The sequence below is a fragment of the Mauremys reevesii genome, linkage group 9 (assembly GCF_016161935.1).
Source record: "Mauremys reevesii isolate NIE-2019 linkage group 9, ASM1616193v1, whole genome shotgun sequence".
In the NCBI taxonomy this organism is placed as follows: domain Eukaryota; kingdom Metazoa; phylum Chordata; order Testudines; family Geoemydidae; genus Mauremys; species Mauremys reevesii.
In genome coordinates this window covers 57,630,657-57,645,651 of record NC_052631.1, presented here as the reverse complement: position 1 = coordinate 57,645,651, position 14,995 = coordinate 57,630,657, and the positions used below count along the sequence as shown (strand labels likewise).

The 14,995-nt window shown below is 56.0% G+C and overlaps 2 protein-coding genes across 2 annotated transcripts in view; both read right to left on the bottom strand.

Moving 5' to 3' along the window:
* Window positions 1-1,993: 1,993 nt before the first annotated feature.
* On the bottom strand, window positions 1,994-5,186 carry LOC120371677 (40-kDa huntingtin-associated protein-like). The gene has a single exon (XM_039487714.1). It carries the CDS (start codon window positions 5,145-5,147, stop codon window positions 4,119-4,121), a length of 1,029 nt encoding a protein of 342 aa, XP_039343648.1. The 5' UTR covers window positions 5,148-5,186; the 3' UTR covers window positions 1,994-4,118.
* Window positions 5,187-7,214: 2,028 nt separating this feature from the next.
* TMLHE (trimethyllysine hydroxylase, epsilon) overlaps window positions 7,215-14,995 on the bottom strand; it is a 103,021-nt gene continuing 95,240 nt past the window's right edge. The window contains exon 10 of the mRNA XM_039487710.1: window positions 7,215-7,326. Within this exon, the coding sequence (XP_039343644.1) occupies window positions 7,230-7,326 (97 nt within the window). The 3' untranslated portion in view covers window positions 7,215-7,229. The remainder of the gene's footprint in view (window positions 7,327-14,995) is intronic.

Genomic DNA, 14,995 nt, shown 5'->3' with positions numbered 1-14,995 from the left:
GGGGGAGGTGAGGCGCTGCTTTCTCGTCACGTGACGGGCCAGCCGCCTTGCAGGGGGCGTCACCGGGGGGTCAGCAGCCCCAGGCCGCTGGCAGGCTCCGGGCACCGCGCCGCCGCCCCTCATACCCAGCTCCTGCGGGGCGCTGGTCACCCCCTTCCACCCACCGGCATCACCGCCCCCCGATACTGAACGTGCCTCCCGGAGCAGCTGCACGCCACGGGGAGGGCCGTAACTCGAGCGTAGGGGGCGCAGCGACCCTGCCAGCTGGGGCTACGCTGAGGTCCGAGCGACATCGCCAGACCGCCTCCTAAGGCAAGCAGATTATTTGACTCTTTGGCATGTGGGAAGCAGTCACGCCTTTAAAAAAAAGTTACGGCTGCAGGAGACCGTGCCAGAGTCCGTCTTTACACTGCACATGCTCATTCCACTTTCTTAAGGGAAAGGAGTACCACAGCTATAGAAACGCCTAATGCCTTGGCTCCTGTCAGTCCCCTGTAGGCATCCCTATACTAGTGCCAATCCCTAGGGCTATTGTAAACATGCTGGAGGTAGGAGTGAACTCTGGTGGAATGGAGGAAGGAGGTAATGAGGAGTTTTCCTTTTTTTAAAAGGCATAATGCAGATTAAAAGAGTAAAAGAAAAGGGTATGATTATGTTACAGAATCACACACCATGGGAAAGTATGTAATAAGCAATCTTTAACCAGGAACAGAGTTTTCTATGTTTAGAATAGCCCTTCTAAAACATTTTCAGCTCTCCTATGATAGCCCTTAGGCCTCAGTGTGCTTTGAAGCACGCTGTTCCCACCCATCAGCAGCTCAGTACATGGTTATGAGTCTTCCCCAGAGGAGGGACACGAGCAGTTTTGCTTTTACATAGTTTTATCTTAAAGATGTAACATACAATAGCTATGCATCCGAAGAAGTGAGCTGCAGCTCACGAAAGCTCATGCTAAAATAAATTTGTTAGTCTTTAAGGTGCCACAAGTACTCCTGTTTTTTTTTTTAATACAATAGTAGCTCTCTAACATTTCCCCCCCGTATCCTGCACTGCACACACACAAGCTTAGATAGCTGAAGACTTCTTCAGAATAATAAAGACAGGAAACTCCATTCTGAGTTCCAGTACCTAGCTGCTTCAGTAGAGTCATAGAATATCAGGGTTGGAAGGGACCTCAGGAGGTCATCTAGTCCAACCCCCTGCTCAAAGCAGGACCAATTCCCAACTAAATCATCCCAGCCAGGGCTTTGTTAAGCCTCACCTTAAAAACCTCTAAGGAAGAAGAGTCCACCACCTCTCTAGGTAACCCATTCCAGAGCTTCACCACTCTCTGAGTGAAAAAGTTTTTCCTAATATCCAACGTAAACCTCTCCCACTGCAACTTGAGACCATTGCTCCTTGTTCTGGCATCAGGTACCACTGAGAACAACCTAGATCCATCCTCTTTGGAACCCCCTTTCAGGTAGTTGAAAGCAGCTATCAAATCCCCCCTCATTCTTCTCTTCTGCAGACTAAGTAACCCCAGTTCCCTCAGCCTCTCTTCGTAATTCATGTGCCCCAGCCCCCTAATCATTTTCATTGCCCTCCGCTGGACTCTTTCCAATTTGCCCACATCCCATCTCTAGTGGGGGGGACCAAAACTGGATGTAATACTCCAGGTGTGGCCTTACCAGTACTGAATAGAAGGAAATAATCACTTCCCTCGATCTGCTGGCAATGCTCCTATTAATACAACTCAATATGCCGTTGGCCTTCTTGGCAATGAGGGCACACTGTTGACTCATATCCAGCTTGTCGTCCACTGTAACCCCTAGGTCCTTTTCTGCAGAAAGTCCTTTACTGAGTCATACCTCAGTGAATGCACTGATGATTTCAAAACATCTGCCAGTAAAAATTACATTTTAAAACATTTAAGAAATAATGTAAAGTTCATTTTTATATGTATAAATCAGTTTGCAGTTGCACATAAAGCAACAAAGACACAAAATACCCATCAATTTCCAATGCTTTACAGGGATGTTTTGTCTCCACTTACAACAAAGGCTTGAAGTATTTTTTAAGCAACTTCCAAAACAGCCTCACTTTTATTCACACAGAAGACCATGTTAGGTAGGAATACTACATAGCTTGAGGTCCACAAGGTGCCATTTGTGTCAAAGGTAATCCAGCTCGCAAAAAGAAAAAAAAACAAAACATTGTTTCTTTAGGATGCCTAAATATGATTAAAGGGAACCCACCCCAGAAAGGCGCAACTAAAGTTCATCCTCTGCAGGAAAACATTCTTTCCAGAAGATGGCCAGCAACATGCTCTTCTCAGGGCAGTGTTATCATTTTTCAGCACATAAGTGCCATACAAACATTAAATTTACACCAGAGATTTGTAAAATGGGAATGGAAATGGAAGTTCAAGTAGGAAAGCTGGCCCACAAAGATTAACTGATTTGTCTTAGACTACCGAGTCACAGTGCAGAACTAGGATTTAAAATTCAGAACTCTATGGCTTCTAGGCCCAGGTTTAGTTCATTAGACCACAGAAAGGGTCTATTATCCAATTTTTTATTCTCTTCATCATTAAAATAGAAAAGTTAATGTTAAAAGTGTTAAAAACTAATCAAAGTTCACATTCTTTTCAGATATACATCAAGGCTGAATTTTGCCCGCCATTATGAATGCACAACTCCTATACACTTTAGAAGGAGTTGCAAAAACATATCTGGGAGCCAAAGTAAATGTTCCCCCTACACCAATACAATCCTTTAAACTGCTGTAACAGGCCAAAATTAAACACATGCATCCATCTTTACCTACTTGTTGAATGAAACCAACAAGGCAGTGAGGCTAAAGAGCCAGCAGTAGTGACTCCCCATATTGCCTAGGTTGCTAGTGGTATCTGCATTGAGTAGTAAACAGTTTTAAAAGTCTACAATATTTACTGAATTACATCGTAAAGAACTACAAGGCTTCAGGATAAATTGGTGTCTCCAGAGTTCTATCTACAGCATTATATTAACAGAGCAAGAGCTAGGACCAAGAGCCAGGTAGTTAGAAAGTACAATTCTTAGGCAACAGATGCCAACATTGAAACAGAACCTGGAGCAGAAGATACAGAATAAAACTTTAGCTTCCAATTTAGTTTTTAAATGCAAAGAGTTATGAGTTTAGTTACTTTTTTTTTTGTTAAACATAGCACTTTAAACAGAAACTTGTATTTTTACCAGCTTACTCATGTGTGAATTACATTGATACAGAAAAAATGCACTAGACATTACATCTCCAAATGTGAGAATTTTAAACTAAAAGACTGAATCCTGGCATTCGTGGACTGTTTGGAAAATGAGTGCCATTTGCAGTCTTTGTAAAAAATGGCAAGAATCCCACCTCTTACTACCTCAAACCATAGTAGCATACATACAATTTCTAATGGATCAGGTCATCTCCTGCAGTAGCAGGTGTCTTGAATCTGTGAGTGAGAGGAGAATGGCAAAGAGGCTGCACTGGGGCTGAAAAAGGAAAGATCTCTATAACTAATAGTAGTAAATAGGAAGTGTTGGCATGTCCAAGTTCCTTGTCCCCAATGGGAAAATAGTCTCTAGCTCACATAGTCCTTCCCTACATGCGGATGGTAGCAGAGAGATGAACCAAGGCTGTGTAGTGGTGATGGGCCAAAATGGAACAACCCTCTATGTGGCTACTGTGGGAAACAGAATCCCATGGTGGTTGAAACAAGTCATGCTGGTGGTGATGCTGGGTAAGGCAGCGGAGCAGAAGGCCATTCCCCAGGGTAGCAGATGGGGCTCAACTCTCCTGTGGATGGTTGCAGTAGTTGTATGAGGTGAATTTCTCTAGTAACGCTTGGTGAGGGTTTCAGGCTATATGAGGGAGATAGCAACAGATCAGTGAAGGTGCAGTTAGTCTCTGGAGATAGCAGATGGTGCAGAGATGCCATAGAGATGGCAGCTGAAGGTGGGCAAGGCCTATCTCCCTGGTGATGCTGTTGGGGGGGCTCAGAGTCCCACTGAGGCAGCAGCAGGTGGGTGGGGCAGGCCTCTTTCTGGTGGGAGACTTACTCCCCTATGGAAGTGGCAGCAGGCAACGGAAGCCAGTCCGAGTGGGGGGACTCAGGCCCCCTGCCCAGAGGGGCTGATCATCTCTTGAAGCACCAGGTGGAGCAGGTGGTTCTGCTCGGGGCTGAGCAGTGGCCAGAGCTCAGCCTGCAGCACTTTAAGCGCATCCAGGTCCTTCTCCTGACAGGCCATGACAGTGGACTGCAGCAGGAGGAAGAGGCCCGGGGGCAGGTACCCTGCCTGGGGTAGCTGCCCAGCTCCCGACCCACTCTCGAAGGCCTCCCAGCAGTATTTCTCCAGGGTCTGGGCATGCTCGGGCAGCAGCTTGGGTAGCGGCGGCTGGAGCAGCAGCAGAAGCAGCACCCGAGACACCTCGCAACGCACCAACACCTCCAGGAAGGCGCCGCTGGGTGGGCTGGGCCCAGCCTGGGCCAGCAGCTGCGCCTGGGTGAGCACAGCCAGGGCACCGTCGTAGTCGCGGGTGAGCAGCAGACAGGAGGCCAGCTCGCCCAGGCAGTGCAGCGCCTCCAGGGGCAGCTCAGCGGCCGCCAGCAGCTCGGCAGCGCGCTGGAAGTGCGGGGCGGCCTGGCCGGGCTGCTCCATGTCCCGCAGCGCCGAGCCCAGCTCCAGGCAGAGCCCGGCCGCCAGCGCCGGCTGCCCCAGTTCCAGGTGCAGGCGGGCGGCGAAGGCGAAGCAGCTGTGCGAGGCCTGCAGATGCTCGGCGAAGCCGCCGCTCAGGCTCAGCCGCTGCTGCAGGTCCCGCTCCTGGCGCAGGAAGAGGCGCGCGGCCTCGGTCAGGGCCTGCGCCTCGCCGGGCCCGTGGAAGAGGCTCTGGGCGCAGCGGGCCACGGCCAGCTGGCACCAGGCGGCGTAGGGGAGGCTCTCCTGGGCCCGCAGCTCCCGGGCCAGCACCCCGAACTGCTCCGCCGCTTCCGACACGTTCGGCTTCCGCAGGAACCGCTTCCGCAGCTTGGCCGACACCAGCCGGTACCGCGCCAGGAAGTCCCCGTCCCAGCCCCCGCCGGCGCCGGCCGCCCCCAGCACCCCAGGGCCGGCCGGGCCCGAGCCGCCCGCCGCCGCCATCCCCGCACCGGCTTCCACCCGGAAGTGAAACCGTCGCGTTCCAGCCAATGGGCAGCCGCCTTAGCGGAAGAGGCTGCGCAGGACCCCGCCAGGGAAGGGGCGTGGCTAGCGAGAATGCGCTCCACCCCCTAGAGCAGGCAAGAGGCGGGGCTGAGATTTCCGCGGCCCCTGGGAACGGAACGGGGGGGTTGGTCCCCCCTTCTGCAGGGAGGGGCTGCAGGGGGGTTGGCTCGGTTCCCCAAAGCCCCGAGAGGCGGAGGGGTGGCGGCTCCCGGGGGAGTGAGGCGGACAGGGGTGTGGTAGCCCAACCTGTCGGGGAACAGCCCCAGATCCTTGCAGCCCAGCTCATCGGTCCTGAAACCGCACCGTGGGCCCAGGGCGCATGTCCCAGCCCCTCCGAGCTACAGCATCACCGTTACACAGTGACTACACATGCAGCCCACGGGCTCGGCGCTGGGCAAGCCCCACAAACCAGGGCACACCTCATCTGGGAGAAGGGCTAGCTCCCCGAATGCGCCAGCATACCCAGCAGCACCTCCAGCCCTCCCTGCCTCACCTCAGAGCCTTCATTAGTGTGTATCCATTCACAGAGTCCAAGCGTAGGCTAGTGGCCTCCCAGCGACATAAAAACAGTCCAAAGAGGCTACCAGCTCCCAGCACATCAAAACAAGAGGGTAGCAAACAACAAAGTTTCAGAGTGGTATCTGGGTTAGTCTATATCAGCAAAAACAAAAACTCATTTGAGGGTGCAGGTTTTGCAAAGGGAATGCCGCACACACCGTGTCTTGATCCAGCCACCACTGAACGGCTCCGATTAACGCCAGCAGAAGTGTGACGACCTTGTCTAGCAGGTTATGACCTGGTATGTATACCGATGCCAGTCATAATCGGAGCGGCTGCAGCCTGAGTCATGCTGCACCACATAAGTGCAAGAAGCCATGTGCCCCAGGAGCTTCAGGCAGCACCTTGCTATGATGGTGAGTACACTTTCAGGCCATTTATGAGAGGTGCAGTGTCCCTGAAACAGTTCTCTGGCAGAGAGGCCCTTGCCTGTTTTGAGTCAAGAACCGCTCCTATAAATTTATTCCTCTGAATGGGCATGAAGGTGGACTTGTGTTTGTTGTCCAGGAGACCTAAGTTCCTGAAAATGGACTGTACGAAGTCTGTGTGCCCTTCCACTAGTTCTTTGGACTGACCTTGACCAACCACTCATCCAGGTATGGGAAGAGTTTCACTCCCCATTTCCTGACGGAGGCTGCTACCACTGCCATGCATTTCGTGAATACTTTCAGGACTGTCGACAGGCCAAAAGGCAGCACTGTGAACTGATAGTGATTCTGGTTAACCACACATGGAAGGTATTTTCTGTGGCCTGGGAAGATGGCTGTGTGAATGTAGGCATTCTTCAAGTTGTGGGCGGCATACCAGTCCCCTGGATCTAAGGAAGGAACAATCGAGGCAAGGGAGACCATGCGGAACTTCAGCTTCTTCATGAACTTGTTAAGGGTCTGAAGGTCTAGGATGGGTCTGAAATCCCCATTGGACTTTTGCATCAGGAAGTAGCAGGAGTAAAACCCCTGGCCTCTTAGCTCCATGGGAACCTCGTCCACTGCCCCCACCCTTAGGAATGACTGCACCTCCTGGGTCAGGAGATCTTTGTGAGAAGGGTCCCTCAAGAGGGACAGCAAAGGGAAGTGGGAAGGAGGGGAAGAAATAAACTGCAGGGTATATCCCACTTCTACCATTTGAAGCACCCATCGGTCGGAAGTGATGTTGGCCCAAGCCCAGTAAAAGCTGGACAAACGGTCCACAAACGTAGAGGTGACATCAGTAGTGAAAGTAAGATAAAAAAACTTACCAGGCCCCTGAAAGGGGCAAGGCCTTGGGCAGAAGGGGTGGAGCTGAGGGTCAGCATCCCCCAGCCAGCCTTTCCGTGCTGCCAGGCCCGTGTTGTCCAGGGCTCTGGCGGTGATTTAAAGGGCCCAGGGCCCACTTTCACCTCTGGGTGACATCCAGGTTATGGACTGGTGCACCGTCCTTGGGCGCACCTTCAGTAGTTTTGCTTATTGCCCGTTAGTTGTCTCATGGACGCAGACATTGAGGCTGATGAGGAGTGAGGGTTCTGTCTCTTTCTGAAGCCTTTATTCCTTTGTCGACCAAAGTGTTGTCTCTGCTGGTGCTGTGGCAGGTAAAAATGGTGCATGCATAGGCGCCGACTTATATGGGGCTCTGGGGCTTTAGCCCCAGGAATATTCCCAAGCAGGGGCTCTGCTCCACCAATGTTTTCTCCCCTGCTTGGAGCGCACCCCCCGCCGCCGCCGCCGCCACCGTTGCCACGGCTGGAGCTTCCCCCCTCCCCGCCCGGCAGGGGCGGCTCTAGGCACCAGCAAAACAAGCTGGTGCCTGGGGCAACAAAAGGCTGGGGCCCCAGCTCATCCTGCCGCTGTGAGCCGAGGAGCGGCCCGTCCCCTGCAGCCGGGGCAGGGCCGCGCTACCGGCTCCGCTTGGGGGAGAGGGGGGGGCCCTTACCGGTAGCGCAGCCCCGCCTGGCTGCAGAGGACGGGCCGCTCCTCCTCCGCTTGTTCGCGCCCGGGTCCTAAACAGCGCAGCAGCAGCTTGGCTGGGGGGGGCTAAGCTCCGCCCCGCTCAGAGCCGCGTGGTCAGGGGGCGGGGCTGGGAGCTCTGGGCCGAGCGGCTCCTCCCTGACCACGCGGCTCTGAGCAGGAAGAGCTCAGCCCCTCCGGGAGCCATGCGGCTGCAGCGCTGTGCAGGGCCGCTTCTCGAGGCGCAGTGAGCGGGGGTAAGCAGCCGGGCCAGGGGTTGGCTAAGGGGCAGGAGTCCCGGGACACTCAGGGGCAGGGAGGGGACACAGGTTCTGTGGGGAGGCGGTCAGGGGCCAGGAAGGGGTTGGATTGGGGGTCTCAGGGAGGTGGTTGTCAGGCACCCCCCGACCCCATTACCCCCCAGGCCCAGCCCTGTCCCCCAGCTCCAAGGCCAGCCCCTTTGAGGTGGGCGCCCCCCCAAACCCATCCTCCCCACCCAGCCCTGTCCCCCAGCTCCAAGCCCAGCCACTCTGAGATGGGCACCCCCCCCAACCCATCCTCCCCACCCAGCCCAGTCCCCCAGCTCCAAGCCCAGCCCCTGAGATGGGCACCCCCCCAAACCCATCCTCCCCACCCAGCCCTGTCCCCAGCTCCAAGCCCAGCCACTCTGAGATGGGCACCCCAAACCCATCCTCCCCACCCAGCCCTGTCCCCCAGCTCCAAGCCCAGCCACTCTGAGGTGGGCACCCCCCCAAACCCATCCTGCACAGAGAATGGCCGACACCCTGTCTCCAGGCAACTGATGGCCTGGGCCACCCCCCTGCAAGGTGCCAACTGAAGGTGTTGGAGAACAAAGAGATCAGGTGGCCTCCTAATGCCTGGAAAAGAGACAAAGGCCGGAGGAGGGAGTGTCAGTGCCTGTGCGGACTTCCGGGAAGCGCATGGTGTGGAAGGGGATGCTGGGATGCTTTGGAACAACTCCATACAAAGCCAGTCAGGACTCTGGGGGAGCCTCCTCTCTGAGCATACTGTCTCCAGGGCAAGAAGCTTACACCTTCCTGGGTCTGACCTCGGAGCATTCAGCATGCCCTTCCACACCATGCACTTTCCGCAGCGAGTGTGCCCAGGCGGGGTCCTGGGGCAGCCAGAGGTCCCTGCACCCCAACTCCGCAGTCAGATGTGACTCTCAGCCAGACAGTAAAACAGAAGGTTTATTAGATGACAGGAACACAGTCTAAAACAGAGCTTGTAGGTACAGAAAACAGGACCCCTCAGTCAGGTCCATCTTGTGGGGTGGGGAGCTCAGACCCAAGTTCTGGGCCTCTCCCGATTTCCCCAGCCAGCTCCAAACTGACACTCCCTCATCTGGCCTTTGTGTCTCTTCCGGACAAGGAGGCCACCTGATCTCTTTGTCCCCAACACCGTCAGTTGGCACTTTGCAGGGGAAACTGAGGCACCCACACAGTATTCAGAGAAAACATTAAGAACATTCCCACTTTGTCACAACAGGTGCAACAAAATTTAATACTGTATATTAAAGCAGGCAAGTGCTGCTTCTGACTTTCCACTTTTAATTGACCCTTGTAATCTTGTAGTGCTGGCGCATTGTAGCTTCATTTTATATCAGCTTACAGGGTGAGAGCGGGGGGGGGGGGGGACACCACCATTTTGGGCCCCACCAAAAATTATACGAACCTGCCGCCTATGGGTGCATGGGCTGAGGTTTGTAATGCTTCCGGGATGGGGCTGGAGGGGAGGGGAGGGGCTGGAGTGTGAAGGCCCAATGACTTCAGCGTCACCCTCGAATCTTTTAGACCAGGGGTCGGCAACCTTTCAGAAGTGCTGTGCCGAGTCTTCATTTATTCCCACTCATTTAAGGTTTCGCGTGCCAGTAATACATTTTAACATTTTTATAAGGTCTCTTTCTATAAGTCTATATTATATAACTAAACTATTGTATGTAAAGTAAACAAGGTTTTCAAAATGTTTAAGAAGCATCATTTAAAATTAAATTAAAATGCTGATCTTACGCCGCCAGCCTGCTCAGCTCGCTGCCAGCCTGGGGTTCTGTTCACCTAGGCCAGCAGCGGGCTGAGCAGGGCCTGCGGCTGGGACCCCAGACCTGGGTGGGGAGGTTTCAGGGGTCAGGGCAGAGGGCTGGGGGAGAGGGTTCAGGGATGAGGGCTGGGGTGTGTGGGGGGTGTAGGGCAGAAGGCTGGGTGTGGGGGGAGTCAAGGGTCAGGGCAGAGGGAGGGGGGTGTGTTGGGGTGGGGGGGTTCAGGGCAGAGGGATGGGGGGTGCAGGGCAGAAGGCTGGGTGTGGGGGGGGTTCAAGGGTCAGGCAGAGGGCTGGTGGGTATGGGGGCTGCAGGGCAGAAAGCTGAGTGTGTGGGGGGTCAGGGCAGAAGGCTGGGTGTGTGAGGGGGTTCAAGGGTCAGGGCAGAGGGCTGGGTGGTATGGAGGCTACAGGGCAGAATGCTGAGTGTGTGGGGGGTCAGGGCAGAGGGCTGGGAGGGGTGGGGGGTGTAGGACAGAAGACAGTGGGGGGGTCAGGGCAGAGGGCTGGGGTGCTCGGCCCGTAGGGGTGCTCCCAGCCCCCTGCCCTGAGCGGCTCAGGGCAAGGGGCTGGAAGAGATATGCCTGTTCCACCCCCTTCCCCAAGGCTCCACCCCTACCTCTCTCTGTCCCCTCTAGGGAACTGCCTGCACGCTGTTGCTCTTCCCCCCTCCCCCTCGCTAGGGCCATCAGCTGATTGGTGCAGGGACGGAGAGGGGGTGGGGCAGAAAGCACCACTCTGGGGGAAGAAGCGGGGGAGAGGGAAGCTTGGTTGCCGCAGAACCAAGCTTCTGCCTCCTGCCCCCACAGGGGAGAGCGGTGGGCAGAGGGGCTGAGTGGGGCTGGGGGCCAGGACTGCAGCAGGCGGCTGCATGCCTCTCAAAATCGGCTCGCGTGCCATGTTTGGCATGCGTGCCGCAGGTTGCAGACCCCTGTTTTAGTCTATGAAGCCAGGCATCTGTTTGTTCTGAGAAGAGGGACTGTCCCTCGAATGGTAGGTCCTGTAATGTCTGTTGGACCTCATGGGATAGGCCAGATGACTGAAGGCCTCTGTGGCCATCGCCTGGGCTGCCGCATCCACGGCATCTAAGGCCACCTGGAGGGATGCCATGGCTATGGCCTTGCCTTAGTCTGCCATGGCAGTAAACTCTGATCTAGAGTCCAATGGTAGGAGCTCCTTAAACTTCTGCATGGCTAACCAGGAATTTAAGTCATACCCGCTGAACAGTGCCTGGTGGTTCTTAACTGGAGAATCCCCATGGAGTATATTTTCCTCCCTAAAAGGTCCAGTTTCCTGGCCTCTTGCCTTGGGTGATGGTCCCTGTTCCCCTTGCCTTTTCCTCTTGTTGGCTGCTGCAACAACCAGGGAACCCGGTGAGGGATGAGTGTACAGGTATTCGTACACCTTGTGGAGTATGAAAAGACGGTTACTCACCGTAGTAACTGGTGTTCTTCGAGATGTGTTGCTCCTATCCATTCCATGTAGGTGTGCGCGCCGTGCGTGCACGGCTCTCCGGAACTTTTTTACCCCAGCAACTCCGGCGGGCCGGCTGGCGCCCCCTGGAGTGGCGCCGCTATGGCGCCTGTTATATACCCCAGCCGGCCCGTCCGCTCCTCAGTTCCTTCTTGCCGGCTACTCCGACAGTGGGGAAGGAGGGCGGGTCTGGAATGGATAGGAGCAACACATCTCGAAGAACACCAGTTACTACGGTGAGTAACCGTCTTTTCTTCTTCGAGTGATTGCTCCTATGCATTCCATGTAGGTGATTCCCAAGCCTTACCTAGGCGGTGGGGTCGGAGTGAGACGTGGCGGAGTGTAAAACCGCAGAACCGAAGGCTGCGTCGTCTCTTGACTGCTGCACCAACGCGTAGTGGGAGGCGAAGGTGTGGATAGAAGACCAGGTGGCCGCTCTACAGATGTCCTGGATGGGGACATGGGCCAGGAAGGCGGCCGATGAGGCTTGCGCTCTGGTAGAGTGGGCCGTCAAGCGGCTAGGTGATACACGAGCGAGCTCGTAGCACGTTCGAATACACGCCGTCACCCAGGAGGAAATCCGCTGCGAGGAGACCGGCTCGCCCCTCATGCGCTCCGCAACCGCTACGAAGAGCTGGGTCGAACGCCGGAAGGGCTTCGTGCGCTCTATATAAAAAGCGAGGGCCCTGCGGACGTCCAGGGTGTGGAGCTGTTGTTCCCGGGGCGAGGCGTGCGGCCTCGGGTAGAAGACCGGTAGGAAGATGTCCTGGTTCATATGGAAGGCCGATACCACCTTAGGGAGGAAGGCCGGGTGCGGTCGAAGTTGCACCTTGTCCGCGTGGAAGACGGTATACGGGGGCCCAACTGTTAAGGCACTGAGTTCGGATACTCGCCTCGCCGATGTTATAGCGACGAGGAAGATAGAGCAGAGAGCAAGTCGCCAGAGGCTCGAACGGTGGTCCCATAAGCCTGGCCAGAACGAGGTTTAAATCCCAGACCGGGGTGGGGCACCGTATCGGCGGGTACAACCGGTCCAGGCCCTTGAGGAAGCGAGAGACCCTCTGGGCGGAGAAGATGGAGCGGCCTTCCACCGGTGGATGAAATGCAGACACGGCCGCCAGGTGCACCCTCAAGGTGGAGACCGCGAGGCCTTGTTCCTTGAGGGACCAGAGGTAGTCCAAGATAACAGGAATAGGGACGAGAAAGGGATTAAGGCCTTTCTGGTCGCACCAGATAGCGAAACGCTTCCATTTTGCGAGGTAGGTGGAGCGTGTAGAAGGCTTCCTGCTCTCAGTTAGGACTCGCTGCACTGCCTGCGAACAGTCACGCTCCGCGTGGGTTAACTAGTCAGGTACCAGGCTGTAAGATGAAGGGAGCGGAGGTCCGGGTGGCGAAGCCGGCCGAAGTCCTGAGTGATAAGATCCGGCCATAACGGAAGAGGAATGGGTTCTCGGACGGAGAGCTCGAGCAGCAGGGTGTACCAGTGCTGCCTCGGCCAGGCCGGAGCGACCAGGATGAGGCGAGCCTTGTCCCTCCGAATCTTGAGTAGCACCCGATGAATGAGTGGGAACGGAGGGAAGGCGTAGAGGAGGTGATCCGTCCAGGAGCAGAGGAACGCGTCCGACAGAGAACCGCGGGAGCGACCCTGGTAGGAGCAAAACCGGTGGCATTTCCTGTTCTCCTTGGAGGCGAAAGGGTCTAGTTGGGGAACTCCCCACCTCTGGAAGATTGTAAGGGCCACGTCTGGGCGAAGGGACCACTCGTGGGTAAGGAACGACCTGCTGAGGCGGTCGGCTAGTGTGTTCTGAATGCCCGGAAGGAAGGACGCTGTCAGATGAATTGAGTGGGCTACACAAAAGTCCCACAGGTGTAGCGCTTCCATGCAAAGCAGGGAGGAGCGGGCCCCTCCCTGCTTGTTGACGTAGAACATCGCCGTGGTATTGTCCGTTAGCACTGTAACATAGCGCCCGCGGAGGCGGGCTTGAAAAGCTTGGCATACCAACCGTATCGCTCGGAGCTCCCGGACATTGATGTGTAGGGAGAGCTCTGGAGGTGACCAAAGGCCCTGGGTGTGAAGGTCGCCCAGGTGTGCACCCCATCCGAGGGCCGAGGCGTCCGTGGTCAAGGTGGCAGAGGGGCAGGGAGGGCGGAATGGGACTCCTGCACACACGACCTGAGGGGCTAGCCACCAACTGAGCGTATCGAGGGTAGGCCTCGGGACAGTGACGATCATGTCGATTGGGTCGCGATGTGGGCGGTATACGGAGGCCAGCCAAGTCTGGAATGGGCGAAGGTGTAACCTGGCATACGCGGTCACAAACGTGCAAGATGCCATGTGGCCCAGGAGGCGAAGGCAGGACCGCGCCATCGTCGCGGGAAAGGATTGGAGATCCCGGATACAGGACACCAGCGCCTGGTGCCGAGTGTGTGGGAGGCAGGCCCTGGCCAATTGAGAATCCAGGACTGCTCCGATGAACTCCACCTTTTGAGACGGAGTTAAAATGGACTTCTCGACGTTCACGAGAAGGCCCAGGTCTCGAAACAGGGCCAAGGTATCGTTCACTTGGCCTGCTACCAGCTGTTGTGATGGGCCGCGAATCAGCCAGTCGTCGAGGTACGGATAAACGTGTACCCGACGGCGACGGAGGGCTGCGGCAACCACTGCCATGCATTTGGTGAAGACCCTCGGCATGGTGGAGAGGCCGAAGGGAAGCACCGCAAACTGGTAGTGCATGCTGTTTACCATGAAGTGGAGATACCGTCGATGCGGAGGATAGATTGCGACATGAAAATATGCGTCCTTCATGTCGAGGGCGGCAAACCAGTCTCCCGGATCCAAGGAGGGAATGATGGTCCCCAGGGTTACCATGCGGAATTTGAGTTTTAGCAGGTAACGGTTGAGCTCCCGGAGGTCTAGGATCGGACGAAGACCTCCCTTCGCCTTGGGGATGAGGAAATATCGGGAATAAAAACCCTTGCCCCGCCGGTCGTGCGGTACCTCCTCTATAGCACCCAAACTCAACAGAGTCTCGACCTCCCGTGAGAGGAATTGCTCGTGCGAGGGGTCCCTGAAGAGGGACGGGGAAGATGGGTGGGAAGGAGGGGGCGAAACAAACTGAAGGCGGTACCCGGATTGGACCGTACGCAGACCAGCTGTCCGACGTTATGCGGGACCATGCGGGGAAGAAGCGGTCGGAAAATAACGGGGAAGGATCCGTTGGAGAGACTGATGAGCCGTCCTCGGGCGTCCCATCAAAATGACTGCTTAGGCCCTTGAGGGGCCTTAGAGGACGCCTGGGACTGGTTGCGCTTGCTGCCTGATGGTCGGCGGCGAGTCAGGTTGTTCCGGCGGCTATTATAGGGCCGGGACCTGGCCTGAGTAAACGGCCGGGACGGCTGTCTGCGGAACGACTGCCTCTGGGTCGCCGGCGTGTGCATTCCCAGGGTTCGGATAGCAACGCGACCGTCCTTGAGGGTCTGTATCCGGGAGTCAGTCTTCTCGGAAAACAGCCCGAGTGTATCAAATGGCAGATCCTGGAGGGTGTACTGCACTTCCGGGGCCAAGGTGGAGGACTGCAGCCAGGAGATGCGCCGCATAGTCACCCCGGAGGCGAGAGTGCGGGCTCCAGAGTCCGCCGAGTCCAGCGCGGCCTGGATGGAGGAGCGCGCGGACTTTTTACCGTCCTCAAGGAGGGCGCTGAACTCCTGGCGGGAGGCCGATGGGACGAGCTCAGTAAATTTAGAGAGCGAGAGCAGCATCTCGTAAGTGTACCTGGC